The 16,506-nt window shown below is 34.6% G+C and overlaps 4 protein-coding genes across 5 annotated transcripts; 2 read left to right on the forward strand and 2 right to left on the reverse strand.

Moving 5' to 3' along the window:
• Positions 1–1,315: 1,315 nt before the first annotated feature.
• Positions 1,316–3,563, reverse strand: LOC106446173 (ATP synthase mitochondrial F1 complex assembly factor 2). The gene is made up of 4 exons (XM_013887864.3): positions 3,045–3,563; positions 1,984–2,158; positions 1,638–1,915; positions 1,316–1,557 (listed from the first exon to the last, which is right to left on the reverse strand). Exons 1-4 carry the CDS (start codon positions 3,453–3,455, stop codon positions 1,444–1,446), a joined length of 978 nt encoding a protein of 325 aa, XP_013743318.2. The 5' UTR covers positions 3,456–3,563; the 3' UTR covers positions 1,316–1,443.
• A 2,121-nt stretch (positions 3,564–5,684) lies between these two features.
• On the forward strand, positions 5,685–7,521 carry LOC106446174 (cystinosin homolog). 2 transcript variants are annotated; one of them, XM_013887865.3, is made up of 8 exons: positions 5,693–5,937; positions 6,009–6,141; positions 6,308–6,397; positions 6,495–6,619; positions 6,709–6,751; positions 6,833–6,950; positions 7,044–7,093; positions 7,191–7,521. In XM_013887865.3, exons 1-8 carry the CDS (start codon positions 5,819–5,821, stop codon positions 7,323–7,325), a joined length of 813 nt encoding a protein of 270 aa, XP_013743319.2. In that variant the 5' UTR covers positions 5,693–5,818; the 3' UTR covers positions 7,326–7,521. The 2 variants fall into 2 exon arrangements, with proteins under 2 accessions (XP_048633442.1, XP_013743319.2); XM_048777485.1 differs by having other exon boundaries at positions 5,685–5,937; positions 6,709–6,950.
• Positions 7,522–8,798: 1,277 nt separating this feature from the next.
• LOC106446177 lies at positions 8,799–9,803 on the forward strand. Its single transcript, XM_013887867.3, has one exon. The coding sequence runs from the start codon at positions 8,921–8,923 to the stop codon at positions 9,590–9,592; it is 672 nt and encodes a 223-aa protein (XP_013743321.2). The 5' UTR covers positions 8,799–8,920; the 3' UTR covers positions 9,593–9,803.
• Positions 9,804–9,854: 51 nt separating this feature from the next.
• On the reverse strand, positions 9,855–11,828 carry LOC106446175 (protein WVD2-like 7). Its single transcript, XM_013887866.3, has 5 exons — positions 11,406–11,828; positions 10,531–11,165; positions 10,400–10,456; positions 10,264–10,309; positions 9,855–10,163 (listed from the first exon to the last, which is right to left on the reverse strand). Exons 1-5 carry the CDS (start codon positions 11,475–11,477, stop codon positions 10,056–10,058), a joined length of 918 nt encoding a protein of 305 aa, XP_013743320.2. The 5' UTR covers positions 11,478–11,828; the 3' UTR covers positions 9,855–10,055.
• Between the last annotated feature and the right edge of the window lie 4,678 nt (positions 11,829–16,506).

Genomic DNA, 16,506 nt, shown 5'->3' on the forward strand with positions numbered 1-16,506 from the left:
AATTTGTAAGTCACTTTTTAATCTAAGTTAATACATAAATATTTTGTTTCGAAGAAAGTTTTTTTTCAAGTTGTTCGTCTTTAGTTGTTTAAGTGATTTGCTTATGTCCCTATTGACCCATTGATTCAATATTGTTTGTGTGATTCAAGCAAATTTGTTCACCACTTATTGAGAGAGAGTCAGTCACACCCACTGACTGAGAGAGTCAATCACAAGATTCACCATCACGTCTATCTTCATTCATCTTCCCCGCATCACTTGTTGACCACTTTGATCACCTTTTGAGACACAAAATTGTGGTATGATTACTAATCATGCATCAGTAAAGTTAAACCCAAAGCGAACTTCAGATTATTGCAACAATAGGGTCTTCACCTATTTAGGTGGATAAACGAAAGCTAAGACGAGTACACTAAAAAAAAAGATTCTGAGCTATTTAATACGAATTCCAACTGTACCAATACCAGAGCCGTACTTTTTAGGCGGGTGAATACCCGTTTGAATTCGTGTCGATGTTCAGATTTTGGTTAATCATATTTCAAATTCGCATAGATTTTAAAACTCTTGGTATATTTTTTTATATTGGATTCAAAATTTTGAGTTTGGTAAATAATACTTTGGTTCAAATATTTTTAGAGTCAGTTAAAAATAAACATGAAATTAATTATTGAAAGTATTCATTTCAAAAACACATTTCATGTATTAATTCAGATTTTCAGATCAGATTTTGTTTTTTATAAAAAATTAGAAGTATGGGTTTTAGAGTTTTGTTGGACACTTTTTCGGATTTGAATAATACAAGATACCCGAAATAATACCCTACAAAATCCATTAAAATTTGGATTCAGGTTTTTCACTTTTGATTTCAAATTCAGTTACAAATGCACATACCTAGTGCTCGTGCTTGTCCCAAGGGATTGAGCCAGGGTGACACATCGTAGACATTAAAGTCATGTTCTTTTTGTAGCCGCCGGGAGCAGCGGTAGCGGCAAACAAATAACACTTCGACGGAAACAAAATGAGCGATCTTGAAAGAAAATTTAATTAACGTGGCTTGCCGGCGTTGCCGCAGCGACTGTAAAAGGGGATGCGGCTGCCGCTGTTAATTCCAGCGTCCCAAAGCATGTCTAATCTAAAGCTTAAAATGATCGCTGCGTCCAAACTCTGGAAATCTTTTCTCAGATGCATGCTTTAAATTTCGACGCTGACGCTAAAAGCCGCGACTGTATCCCGAACAGGGCTTAAGTAAACAACTTGAGAAATCTGGTCAAGCAACAAACTCAAACCACACAGCACCCACTGGAATCTCATTCACTAATGTGCAAGAAACTCTGGCTTTAGTTTCATTCTTGTATTGATGTAACCCTTACAATCATCAATTCTACAAACAGATAAAAGCTTTATTTTTGGAATAACTGAAAAAGGTACTTGAGCAAAAGAGACTTAAGATCCGTTTTGACGGGATAGAGCAAGAAACACAGTAGCAGCTGAGATTTGAACTTTGAGATCAGCAATATCAATATCATGCCCACCTTCCACTAATCCCCATTTGTCCACCTGTATGAAACGTGTGAAGAAGATTAGATACATTAGAAGTAAAAAGGTCTAAATGTAAGCAAGAGAGTGAAGAAACAAACCTGTAAATCTTCTTCAAGTCTAATCAATTTGATTGCATCATCGATCTGCAACTTCCCACAGTAGATGCCCAGAGCAATTACTACAGAGTGAGCTGATGCTTCAAGTGCATCGATGCTAGCGAGTTCACCATCATTTGTCTTCTTGAGCAGACCTTCTACTGCTTTCACTAGCTTGTCATCTTGTTTTCCTCCAAAGATGCTTGAATACACTTTGGGTTTGATCCCAAACTCTGATTCTACCCACTCCAGTAGAGGATCAATCCTCTCCACCTGAACCTCTGCAAAAGCCACACAAGCGATATAAGTCTAAACTCCAAGTTCGTTGAGTTGAAGAGAAAATGCATACCATGGACGTCACTAGTTAGATCGTTATCCTCAGGTGCTCTGAAAAAGACGAGATCTTGATGCAACTTTCTTAATAGATGCTCGATAATCTTTGGGCGTGTAAGAGGAACTCTTTCAAGCGCAGTACATGCTAGTTTCATCAGCGGCATTGTGAATGGTCTGATTCCTTCTGCTAACTACACATGATCATTGCATTTGTTACCAAGTCAGTCACTGCACAGACATTAAGTAGAATGACAAAAGAAAACGAGAAGAGAAAGGTCAAGCCTAATGCTTTAACATCTCATGAACCAAACTCACTTCCACAAATCCAACTTTCAACCTATTGGTCACATATAGAACTCAGATCATAAACCCAGAAGCAAATCGAACATTAGAGACTCTAACAAACAGTAGATTATAAACAACAGCAGCTCTCAGCTTTACCTTTGTATAAACAATAAAGAGACCCACTATTGATCAAACACTAGGGACTCCAAAAATGGATCTGTTCTTTGCTTATTCAACTCTGGTTAGTTGTTCATTGACATAAACAAACTAAGAACAGCAAGAACTCAGCTTTAGGTTGAATAAACAATAAACAGATCCAGTTACAAGGATTCTACCTAAATCCTATCAAACCCATTATTGATTAGCTCGAGAGAAGTATATTTATAAAGCAAAAGAGATCTAATCTGAAAACGAAGATAGAGGAAAACGAGCAGAGAAGGCCAAGTCTAATGCTTTAAAATCTCATAAACCAAGTTCACTTCCACTAAACCAATTTTCAAACTACTGATCATATTACAGAACTCAGATCACTTAACCCTGAAGCAGTATCAAACATTAGAGACTCTAAAGAGCTTTAGATTACAAGTATCAAACTCTAAAAACTCTGGTTAGGTGTTCAGTGACATAAACTAACAACAGAAAAATCTCAGCTTTACGTTAAATAAACAATGAACAGATCCAATTACAACGATTCTAGCTAAACCCTATCGAACCCATTACTGAATTAGCTCCAGAGCACTAGATACATAGCTCAGAGAGGCGAAAGAGATGGACTTTTGAAAACGAACAAACCTGATACTCCCACTCAGCTGCAATGGCCTTAGCGAGAGCCAAAGAAGGAAGCTTGAGAGGTCTTTTCGAAGGCGTTTTAAGTGTCCTGTAATCGAGCATCACGGTCCATCCATTCCCATCGTCCGCTTCTCTCGTCGTCACCTTCTTGTAGAATCTCTTCCCAACTATCGAACCCGTCATGAAAGACGTCGGCATCGTCACCGAATCCGAGTCGTTGTTCCGCCGAGCGTTCGGGGCTTTCACGAGGATGGGTTTCTCGTTTTCCTTGTCGAACGTGAACGACGACGATGAAGAAGATTCCGTTGACTGGCCATCGGAATCGGGTTGACGAGCAGCAGATGATGTACAGAAAGATCGGGCGCGAACGACTCTAGCTGATTTGAAGGCTCTTCCGATTAGCATCGCCGCCATTGACCCGACGAAAATGGAACTCTCTCTCTCTCTCACACCTCTTGCTTAGGGGTTCTAGATCAGAGAATCAGAGAAGTCGATCGAGGAAACGGCGTCGCATTACCGGAAGTGATAACCCTCTAAGTCAACCAGAGTATTTGGAAACAAAAGATGCAAAACCGAGCCAAACCAAATGCTATTGCCGAACCCGAACCAAATTTGATTACAAACCAAATGGTGGTTCCATTCTTTTCGTGGCATTTTCTCTTCCACTTTTGATCATATGATGTGTTTATAATATTGTTATAGCTCCACTAAGGTCTTCATGACATGCATGCATCAAATACATTATACATTCCACAGGTCCGAGAAAGATATGTCAATTATAAATACAATGAAATCTAATATATTAAAACAGAAGTCATGACTTTTTTTCATGTGTGATTTTTTTTAATTTGGACCATTCCTAGAAAATATCATATTTTACATAAGTTCATTATCATATCTTTTAATATCTTTATCTTTTTATTTGAAATACAAATGAATATATTTAAAATGTTCTAACAAAATCTTTTGAAAATCTTCTGAGAATCTTTTTAAATTTATTTTTGAAAATTAGTTAGTTTTAATTTAAATTATCATAAAATATAATTAGAAATTAAAATTGAATATAGTTTTGGTTTATAAACGAAAATTTAAATAAAAATAAATTAATTAATTTTAAAAATACATTTACTAATAATTTTTAAAGATTCTGTTAGAAATAATATTTATTTCTACTTTAATTTTTTCAAATTTGTTTTCTAATAAAATAAAAATTATGATTTTTTGATGAATGATATTTTTATTTGGACCATCATTTAAATTTTCTATTAAATGTATATCACTAATGCTAATATATATAATATTTTTAACTACTTTAATCATAATATATTTTATATCTTTTATTTTTTTAAAAAAAAATTTAAAATTCTAAAAAATCTCTTGAAAAAGATTATAATAAGATCTTTATTGTCATCAATTGAATATAAATATTTTTAACTAATTTTGTAATTAGTAATGAAATGTTACTAAAAGAATAAAATTATATCCTATTTTATCAATTTTATAATAATATTTATCATTTTAAAATAAAAAACGTTATATTGAACAAAATATGATAAAATTATTTTAAATTGATAAGTTAACATATTTTATTTTCATAAATATTAAATATTTATGCTAAAAATATAATATATTGGTTGAACGAGTTAATATTAGTAAACTATATAATACATATATAAAAATTTATCTTATCTTAAACTTTTTAATATACAGTAATTTATTATATAAAATTAATAAACATTAAAAATTACTAAAAAAATCTAGCGATTTGAGTTACGGATCATGATTATAATAAATTAAATACAAAATTGTTTTCATATACGTTGTTTCATGCATTAAAAATTTAGTTTAGTAATCAAACACAAATTCAATAGGACAAATATATAATAAGCAACATATATATGATTTAAATATGTGAGTAACATTAAAAATATATAGTAATTATGTAAAACAAATATCTATATATATATAAATGTGAAAATATATTCCCGCACGGTTGTGCGGGTGGAAATCTAGTGAAGTTTTAATTGGTATGAAGGTACTCAAGTCCAAGAGTCATCTCTTTTATATCTGGTCGCCTGACCTCGGTTTCTAACCTTTGCTGCAAGGTAATTAGGTAATTTACATAAACAATTTTACTCCACGGCATATAGATAATACTGAAATTCTCAAAAGTAGTATGCAAAAGAAAATTAAAGCTCTGAAGCAAATAGTGGTCAGTCAGCAGATCAGTTGTCAACCATCTCCATCAAATCTGAATAGTCAATCTCAATACGAATCACTTGGATCTGTACGTAACTCTTTTATGCACGAGATCATCTATAGCAGTTCTTCCATCTCCACAGATAAAGTTGAGAAATTTCTACAACAATCTTGTAGTCCAAATTTTATAAATATGAAATAAAAGAAACTTATGTGTAGTATGGGTTACAAATTTTTATTAAATTGGCGATAAGGAAGACGAAGTTGTTCGGCCCAGCCGGCATTGAACATAGCCGTGAAAGCCGTCAGGTTCAGAAGATAATCATCATATCATATCATCTGTTTGAAGTTTGAACCCATCACACCAAGAACGTGGGATCTTTAGTGTCAGAGTCTCCAGGATCCTGACACGTCATTAAATGGGACCCCATAATTTTGCAAGCGTTTTGCTTCTCTCATACATTTTCATTTCCAAATAGAGCACAAGCTTTTTCTCAATCATCAATCTCCCTCGTCGTCAACTCCAAGAACAAATTTAGAAGCAAAAAAAAAAAAAAAATCAAAACCATTGATTCGAAATGGCATCGTGGAATTCGATTCCGCTAGAAATATCGTACGAGGTCGTAGGGTGGATCGCGTTTACGTCGTGGTCGATTAGCTTCTACCCTCAGCTGATTCTGAATTTCCGCAGGAAAAGGTAACCCCAATCTCTCAAGATTTGTTTTTTCTTTAGCGGAAAATTGAAATTGGGTTCTCTTTGATCGATAGTGTGGTTGGGTTGAACTTCGACTTCGTGCTGTTGAATTTGACGAAGCACTCTTCCTATATGATCTACAACGTCTGCCTTTACTTCAGCCCCATCATTCAAAAACAGTACTTTGACACTTATGGCGATCAAGAGGTGGGTACCCTTTTGCTTCAACAAAGTTTCTTCCTTTGAGAATTTTCATTAGACTGCTACATGATTTATTCTTAAAAGAGTCGTTTGTTACGTTTTGGTACCATTTCTTCAAGAAAGTTTGTTTCTTTAGAGTCATTTTTGTTAATAATTTTCTCGTAATTTGCAGATGATACCTGTGGCTGCTAATGATGTTGCCTTCTCAATCCATGCTGTTGTACTCACAGCTCTTACACTCTTCCAGATCTTTATCTATGAAGTTAGTACTTTGCTTCTCTTTTTTTATCTTATGGAATGTCTGCTTTGTTTCTCTGCCTCTGATGGTTTGTTTATATGTGACTTAATAATACTCTCAGCGTGGACCTCAGAAAGTATCCAGATTTGCTACTGGTCTTGTGGTTCTTGTCTGGGGCTTTGCAGCTATCTGTTTCTTCATTGCTTTACCTACACACTCTTGGCTCTGGCTCATTACCATCTTCAAGTATGCTCTCTTTTCCCCTCCCTGCCTTTTGCCCAACTCTCTTTTAATGCTAATCTGACTCTTTCTTTATGGTTTATTGTTTTGTATAGCTCGATTCAGGTTGCCATGACATGCGTCAAGTACATTCCACAGGTTAGAAACGATTCTGAACTTTATATTTTTGCAAGCAGAGTCATTCATCTGTATTACTCATGTTCATGTGTTTCTTCACAGGCGAAGATGAACTTCACTAGGAAGAGCACTGTTGGGTGGAGCATTGGGAATATTCTTCTCGATTTTGGTGGAGGACTTGCTAATTATCTGCAGATGGTTATTCAATCTATTGACCAAAGTAACAATCTTTTCCTCTTCATTACATTCCACATCATTAGCTTTTAGTTTGATACACAAAAACTAATATCATCTTCTTTGTTGTTTCTTCCAGATTCTTGGGTGAATTTCTATGGGAACATTGGAAAGACTCTTCTCTCACTCGTAAGAAAAATCCAGAGTCCTCTTCTTTTTTTGGATTCTTCCTCTGACTGTTATTTGTGTTGTCTCTTGTAATAACTCTCTCAATATCTTTGTGCAGATCTCAATATTTTTCGATATCCTCTTCATGTTTCAACACTATGTGTTGTACCCTGAGAAGAAATCCCCAAAATCTCCGGAAACTGGTGAGGAATCCAATGAACCTCTGATAGATCCTTCTCATGAACATGTTTAGAATCAAAGTCACAAAACCCTTCTTAGTTCCCAGCCTTCCCTTTGTACAAAAACGTAAAAGAACTCTTCGGACTTGTAGTTTATCCACATGTTGTTGTCTTATTATTTGAATAATTTCAGTGTATCATTTATCTTAGAAACAACGAATATGTAACAACACTATCTTGAGAGCAAGACGAATGTTACTGTCCATCAAACATTAAGGTCAAGATGAATGTCTAGTGTCCATTAATTGGCACAACTGATTTTCTTTTGAGATTTTCATATATCAAATAAGTTTGTGAGAATATTTCCTGTCCTAGAGACTATTATGTAATCTTGTTTATCAATTGTGTTGGATCACTAATTATTAAAGGTTTTAGTACTATATAAAAATATATAGTTATTAAAAAAAGGAAAAAAGTTTCATAGCTACACGAAGTTTACACTAATATGGTGTAAACCATCCAGTGTATGAGAATGTGTCAACAACTACACGAAGTTTATGTTAATACATGTCACATGTACGAAGTAAATAATAATATGGTGGCAACATCACAATCGGGTTTAATTGATTTTAAGCTAAGTTAATGGGGTCAATCTGTAATTTACTAAACTTAATAAACTTAATGATTTATTAATTTTAATAAATTTAATTGATTTTGTTAATAAACTTAATAATTTGTTAAATTTACTTAATAAACTTAATAAATTTATTAAACTTATAAAAATTAATAAATTTGTTAAACTTAATAAAATTAATCATTTATTAATAAACTTAATAAACTTAATCATTTATTAATAAACTTAATAAAATTAATCATTTATTAATAAACTTAATCATTTAATAAACTTAATCATTCAATAAACTTAAGAAACTTAATAAATTTGTTAAATTTATTAAGTTTAATAAATTTATTAAGTTTATTATGTTTAATAAATTTAGGAAGTTTATTAAGTTTATTAAGTTTAAGTTTATTAAGTTTATTAAATTATTAAGTGTATTTAGTTTAATAAATTTATTAAGTATAATTAATTATTAAGTTTATTAAGTTAAAGTTTATTAAATTACAAATTTTATTAATAAAATTAATTAAGTTTATTAAACTTAATAAATCAATAAGTTTATTAAGTTTAGTAAATTACGGATTCACCCTATTAACTTAGCTTAAAATCAATTAAACCTGATTGTGATGTTGCCACCATATTATTATTTACTTCGTACATGTGACATGTATTAACATAAACTTCATGTAGTTGTTGACACATTTTAATATATTGGATGGTTTCCACCATATTAGTGTAAACTTCGTGTAGCTAGAAAACTTTTTTTCTTAAAAAAAACCAAAAAAGAAATACTTACCTCTTCTGCAAGAATAAAAAGTCTCCAATAATTGTATAGTGGAAGTTATCTACACAACTCCATTAGATTAGGTCCACAAGTTACACCTTTTTGGGGTATTTTCTTTTGACTTTTGTGAGGATTCCGTGTCCCGCAAGCATATTCCTAAGTACCTCTACTTATTATATCCTTCAAGCAACCCTTTTTATCATTTTCACATCTTTCATTCTTCTTCTTCTTTGTGTAGTAAAAGGTCTCATCAATAACCTCCTGAGATGAAGCGTGAAGGCAAGCAACACGGTATGGTTAGAACCTACAGGATCCTGCCTCCGTCGCTGAATCCAAGACCGGAAGCCAAGTTGGTCAACCCTTTGACCTGTCGTCCAACCGCCGGTTTATTCACCAAAGTGTCATCTAAGCCGACTAATCACTCAAAGTTCACCGGAAAGTGTGGCCAGGCAAGGTGCCTTGAGTGCCATATGCATCCCATCACCAAGTCCAAAGGAAAAAGTAAAGGGTCTTCCAAGGTGAGATCAAATGACGTCACCTATAAGATGCTGACTTGGCAGGTTGCTTCTGGTGGGCACAGACCCGGTTTGAAGCTTTCCGGGTTCTCGGCTACTGGACTTCTTGATCTTATGTCTGATGATTATGGTTATGATCATGATTATGAATATGATGAAGAAGAAGAAGAATACAAAGGATGTGTTGTAGAAGAAATTGTTAATATACAGAGTGATGATGATGATGATGATGATGATGGGGAAAAAGGAGAGGATGTGTCTCATGATGATAGTGAAAAGGAAGAATATGGGTCTCCTGTTGCTGCTGCTGATGATGATGGAAGGATGAGTTTCTGTGATGTGGGGGTGATGATGATGATGATGGATCATGTGGAAGAATTTGATGAAGAAGGATGGTGTTTGGTTGAAGAAATGATGACTTAATTGATCCCTTTGATTTATTCCCCCCCAAATAATTGTATTTCCTTTTCCTTTTGCTTTGTAAATTGTTTTAATAACTTTGGGGGATGAATGATTATTATCTATGTAAATGTGATTTATTATTTAAATCAAAAACTATGATTTGTAATTATAATAACTTCTGTAAACTTGAAACATCTACTTAACAACTCTCAAATTATATCCTGCAATCATATCTCTATGAACAACAACACTAACAAACATATCAAAACGAATATAAGATTGCAAAAAAAAAAAGTATTTCAGTGAAGATGAAGATACATACAACATAACTTTCATTATAGAGATACAATACAAACTTCTTGGTATTCCAGTTGTTCAGCTACTGTACACTCAAAGATTCTCTTCTCTTTTATCATACTTGAATCCTGAGGACAGATCTTTCTAAGAGCTTTGAATCCAGCGGAGAAGAGTCTATCTTTTATCCTCAGAGATTCCTCCTCTGTGTTTTGGTTGGCCCTTCTGTTTCCCCAACCATCTCAGGGTTGAAGCAAAGACATAGAAACGGTTTGTTTGGTTTCTTATCAGTCTTTTTCTGAAAGAACAACACAACCAACTAGTGTAAGTCTTCACATTAAATAATAGATGTGAGAAATATTCATTCTTCTCATGATTTGTTGAAATCGAAATATTACCTTGGAGTTTTGACGTTGAGCCTTAGTGCTGCTGCCCATCAAAAGCCTACATCATAAAATAATTATACAATTAGGACAAGAACATCATCAATTCAAATGCAAATTGACTCCAGAGTAGAAAACAAATCCGGCTTACTTCAAGAAACTGAATCTTGGACGAACTAATTTTTCGTTCTTCTTGATCGAGTCTTCGCTGCAAGATTAAACCAATCAGATAAGAGGACAAGTTCATTAGAGAAAAAAAACAATCAAAAGCTGCTTTGCTACCTTAGTTTCTGTGTGACAACAAGCTCCATTGTTTTGTCTGGAGTTTCTGATGGAAACACCGATGACTTATTGGTTACAAATTTTCTCTCTTCTTCTTTTTCTTCAACAGAGGAGCTCTTCTTCAACAATTCTTCATCCTCTTCCCTTTCATCAAGCACTTCAACAACAGCTTGTAAATCATCTTCAGTCACCGGTTCAGCTAACGACCTACCCACCACAACGTCTTCTTGTTCCAAAATTACAACAACATATTTTCTTTCGGGTTCTTCTTCTTTATCTTTCTCAGTACTCAACACCACAAACTCTTCACTAACTAATTCAGTTTCACCGCTCTCTTGTTCCTTAACCTCATCTTTAGTCAATGTCTCCAAAGTGTTTAGCAACACCACAACACTTTCTGGCTGTTCTTGTTTTGATTCATCTAAAGCAGTTTTTGCTTTCTTGGCTTCAGCTATTTTCTTGTAATGAGCGTCAAAGAAAGCTTTCTTCTGAGCAACGGATCCAGGCTGAGAATACTTCTCTGCCTCGTCGACGTACTTCTTGTGCGAGAAACTTGACCATTTTCCCCATTCAAGATTCTCTGTAGCGAACCTACCAAATGAGACTGATTGGCTAAGCGCATGTTTAGTATTATCCTGCAATCCAACAAACCAAATTTGTAAACTTTCTATTGAATCAAAGTGTTTCCAATCAAATCATTAGCTAAAGCGCAAGCCCAAACTCAGTAAATTAATAGGAAGATTCATACAAAAAACATTCACAAATTTTTCCTCTCATAATCTATCCATAAAGTTAATAATTTTTTTATTCGATATCGTCCAGAAAACATTGAATTTTCCCGAAAATTTTGTTATTAGGAAAGGAAAGGAACAAACCTGATGAGTTTCATTACGAGAAAGAGGAGCTCCGAACGAATATGAATGAAACAGAACAGCAGATTCACCCATTCCCAATCCCCCACAAGATTCTCTAAAATTGTTTTCCTTCTTTTTTGTAAGCCAAAACGGCTAATAGAATTCGAACGTTCGGAAACAATTCTTTTCTCAGACCAAACACATGTTTTAGAAGACCATCCGAAGGAGTTTTGTTCGAATTTGGGTCCCACAAAACAGAAATAAAATTTTGAAAAACTTAAGAACCTCAACCTTTGAGTTTTATATAGGGGAATTTGATTTGATAGAAAAATGCAAAACTGTGCTTAAATTATGAACCTAACAAGTTTAACCAAAACACAATTATTTCTGCTATGGTTGTTAACATGAAGTGGTTGAGAATTGAAACAAATGGGGAAAACGAAATTTTCTGGTGATGATATAATTAAAAAGTTATTTTTCTTTGGAAACTCTGTACTTTCTAAACTGAATTCTGTGTACCTTTAAATTGGCAGATAATAGTAACGCGCTTTAAAATATATTTTATTTATTTTTACTAAACATTTTTTCTCTCTATCAAGTTATGCTTTATCAGTGATCGAAAGTACATTTATCAGATACAATATTTTATTAAAACTCTGGACAATTTCTCTATCAAGTTTAATACCATTTTTTTAAATGTACCTTTAAAAGATTATTTTCATAAATACTTTAAATTTGTGATAAGAAGATTAAATTAACTCTCATAAAAATTATTCTTAAATATTAAAGATTAATTTATAAAACATCTATAGAAGTTTATAAACTCAACACCACACCCCTTAAATACTAATCCTAAACAATAATCAATAAACCCTAAGCTTAAATGTTACAGTATTTTTATTTGAGTGTATTTTTGAAAAGTAGTAGCTAACTTAGGATGTTTTAAGCAATTTCTCTTTTGAAAATTAATTTTCCTAATTTTAGGAAAGTATTTGTTGAAAATTGTGATTGGTTGATAAAATAATTTATTAAAAATCAAACCTAAAATCCTAATCTTCACTAAAAGTTATTTTAAAAACTATTCTCAAGACTCAGTTTTTTTTTTCAGTTCAGTTCAGTTTTTATGTTTTTGGTTTGGTTTTTGCTCTCCGGTTTAAATCTCATAATTATACGATGATTGATGATGATGCATATGTTCAGAGGTGCCTTGTGCCACGTCTTTCAGTTGATATCATTGTTGTGGTGGCCATTGTTTTCATCACGCTTTTCGCAATCGGGAATTCTTTCTGCTATACTAACATTCTTTGGTGTTATTTGCAAAATCTTCTATGTATTGGTTGGTTACGCTAAGCACTCCCTTACATTCGATGGTAAAGTCATCTCTCTCTCTCTCTCATTGATGAATGATCAATGTATATAGTATTTGATTAAATCACAACAGGCAATAGCAGTGGTGACTAAGAACGTCGGCCACGTGTCGTTTTGGATATCTGTCGTTGCTGTCATCAGCGGTATGGCTTGGGGTGCTTACTCTTGCATCTACAAATTTGATCTCTACCTCTTTGTAACAATTTTTTTTAACCATTGCTATTTTTTAATTCATATCTTGATTTTGAATTGTTAACAACATTTTGTTTTTTGTTTGTTTGTATAAGCAGTTTTCTTCAAATACTGGTGTTTACTTCGAAGTTATGCTTACTATTACAAATCTACTGCAAAGGTGAAATCAGAGTAGATTGAGCTTTTGAGTTATGGTTTGTTCACATTTCTTTTTTTAGGCCAGACATAAACTTGATTAGGTATGCAGTTACTCTACATAATGTGTCATGTCTAAATCATTCAAATATGTTCAAAGTCCTCCACATTCTCTACTCCAACTCTCAATAAACATCAAAAAGCTCAGTAATGTTTAATTTTTGAACTACCTGTAAACTCAATGGACACAAAGAAAATCGACTTAGAGACATGTCAAGATACAACTATATGACTTAGCTGAAACGACTTTCTTAAAATCCAATTTATATTATTCAAGTCGGTTTAAAATGTTTTATATCGGTTAAAGCCGAGTAAATCGGTTTAAATCGATGTAAATTAGTTTAAATTTGTTAATTACTCAATAATGTTCATATAAATCTTCAGAATTGTCTAATTTCTTTTGTTTTGTGTATCTAATTTTTGTAATTCATGAAAATAATTTTATAATTAAATCCAAACTAAAATATCTTATAAAAATGTAAAATATATCTAAAATAAATCAATAATTCTTTAATACCTAGGTTCTTTTAGGCCTTGAATAATCCATATAGTCGTTAGTCCTCTGTAAAGCGAATAGTTACTGCCTAACAATTTTTTGAACATTGGTTGGGATCTAGTGAAGACACTTTTTCTTAGGGTCTGCATGCTCCCTTGATTAACTTTTAAGGTGTATACTAGTTTGCAATTGAGTATCTTTATGGTCCAAGAGACTGTACGATGTAAAAGACGCCACTAGTAGTATTAAAGGGCCCAATATAGACCTAATATCTGATAGAATATGTCAATATTCAGTTTTGATATACTTTTATCAGTTCATATATACTCTCCTATTTCTGTGGATCTCACAACTGTAATTAGCTTAAATAGGCTACTCATTGTACGTTGTTATTCAATCAAGTATATACAAACTTTCATGGTATCAGAGCTATCTCTCTGATCCGTTCTTTTTTTTTCTTTTCTTCGCAAAGCTACCTCTGCTCTTCTACGTAATCGATGGCTGCCCCACGCACCTCGACCGAGAGAGCTTACGGAGTTACGAACATCAAAACGCACATCCCGCTTGTCCTTGATCTCGACGAGTGTAACTATGATGCGTGGAGGGAGCTGTTTCACATGCACTGCCTCACCTTTGATTCTCTCGGTCATCTCGATGGATCCTCTACACCGACAGACGACAACGATGCTGCCTGGCATAAGCGCGATGCGATCGTTAAACTATGGCTGTATGGAACATTAGCTCAGCCGTTATTCAAAACTACGTTCAAAAAAAGGAGGAACTGCACATGATGTGTGGAATCGGATTGAAAATCAATTCCGGAACAACAAGGAGGCACGTGTGATGCAACTGGATGATGAACTCCGCAACAAGGAGATCGGTGACATGTCAATCCATGAGTACTGTCAAAAACTCAAATCCATTGCAGACCTCTTGTCTAATCTCGATGCTCCTGTACCAGATAAAACTCTGGTAATGTACATGTTAAATGGCTTAAATGAAAAATTTGACTATGTGCTTAATGTGATCAAGCACCAGAAGCCGTTTCCTACGTTTGAAGATGCTAAAAATATGCTGGAGATGGAGGAGACTCGCTTGAAGAAGTCTCACAAGGTCACTGCTGTGACACACAACGACAATCCATCGTCATCTACGGCTCTCATCACCACAAACACCCAGAACCAGCAAGCCAACACCTCAAGGAACAACAACAACAACCGTGGTAACAGACGAGGTAATCGAAACAGAGGCCGCTACAACAACAACAATTACCACCAAAGACCATACTACAACAACTGGAACACACCACCGCCCTGGTATGGAAATTACAACAGCTGGCCTCCTCAGCAGCAAGCTCCGGCTGTCCCTTGGCAAACTTTTCCGAATGGGTTCTACCCTCCGCGTCAGTTCACACCTCCTCCTCAGTCGCAAGCACCATCTGAGGCACATTTAGCTAACGTCAATCTCCAACCAACGAAGGATTTTGCAGAGGCGTTCAACACCATGACACTGACAGACCCTTCTCAAAACGGATGGTTCATGGACAGCGGTGCAACTGCTCATCTTGCCTCGACGTCAGGTATGCTCCAATCTGTTTTTAATTCGAACACCGGAACATCTGTCACTGTTGGAAATGGTACAACCATTCCAGTTCATTCCACTGGTTATTCTTCACTTCCTACTCAATCTCGTTTGTTACATCTTAAAAACGTGTTGGTTGCTCCAAATATTGTCAAGAATCTAGTTTATGTTCGTCGTTTTACCACTGACAATTGGTGTTCTGTTGAGTTTGACCCGTTTGGTTTCTCTGTGAAGGATCTGCACACTCAGAAAGTCATTCTCCGCAGTGATAGCACAGGTGATTTGTATTCAGTGCCACATCTCCTCAATCAAAAAGCACTGTCTGCGGTTACCAACGAGTCCTCCTCCACTTGGCATAGGCGTTTAATTCATACCAATAATGTTACTCTCAATTCTCTCATTTCATCTGGTTTTATTTCTTGTAATAAAGACAACTTGCTCTCTTGCTGCAATGCTTGTCAACTTGAGAAACACATTAAACTTCCTTTTCAGAAATCTCTTACTCAAACAAATAAACCATTTGAACTTGGTCATTCAGATGTCTGGACCTCCCCGGTTCCTAGCATCAATGGGTGTCGATATTATGTTCTCTTTTTAGATGACTTCACTCACTATCTTTGGGTCTATCCACTTCGCAGGAAAAGTGATGTTTACTCAAAGTTCTTACACTTCAACGCCTATGTCAAAACTCAATTCAAAACAAACATCTTGAGTCTTCAATGCGACAATGGGGGTGAATATGACAACAATCGCTTTCATGATCACTTTTCAAAGAATGGCATGACATTCAGGTTCACTTGCCCTCACACCTCTCAACAAAATGGCAAGTCGGAACGAATGATCCGAACTCTGAATAATGCCATTCGCACTTTGCTTTTCCAGTCCCACTTATCTCCAACTTATTGGGTGGAGGCTCTACATGTTGCGGCTCATGTTCTTAACATATTGCCTTCCTCTGCAGTCGGTAATGAATCACCCCACTTTCGCCTCTTTAAGAAAAAGCCTACTTACTCTCATCTTCGCATTTTTGGTTGTCTTTGTTTTCCTAATCTAAACATCTCAACCACAAACAAGCTTTCTCCTCGTTCAACTCCATGCTTGTTTCTAGGATATCCTACCAATCATAGAGGATACAGATGTCTTGATCTAAAGACAAACCGTATTATTTTATCTAGACATGTGGTTTTTGATGAAAACACTTTTCCAAAAGCTGAAAAAGCCTCACAAAATGCTAGAGTCTTTGATTTTCTTGAAACAGATGCTCCTTCGATGATCTTTAGAGACATTCTA

Source organism: Brassica napus, chromosome A4 (assembly GCF_020379485.1).
Source record: "Brassica napus cultivar Da-Ae chromosome A4, Da-Ae, whole genome shotgun sequence".
Classification (NCBI taxonomy): Eukaryota; Viridiplantae; Streptophyta; class Magnoliopsida; order Brassicales; family Brassicaceae; genus Brassica; species Brassica napus.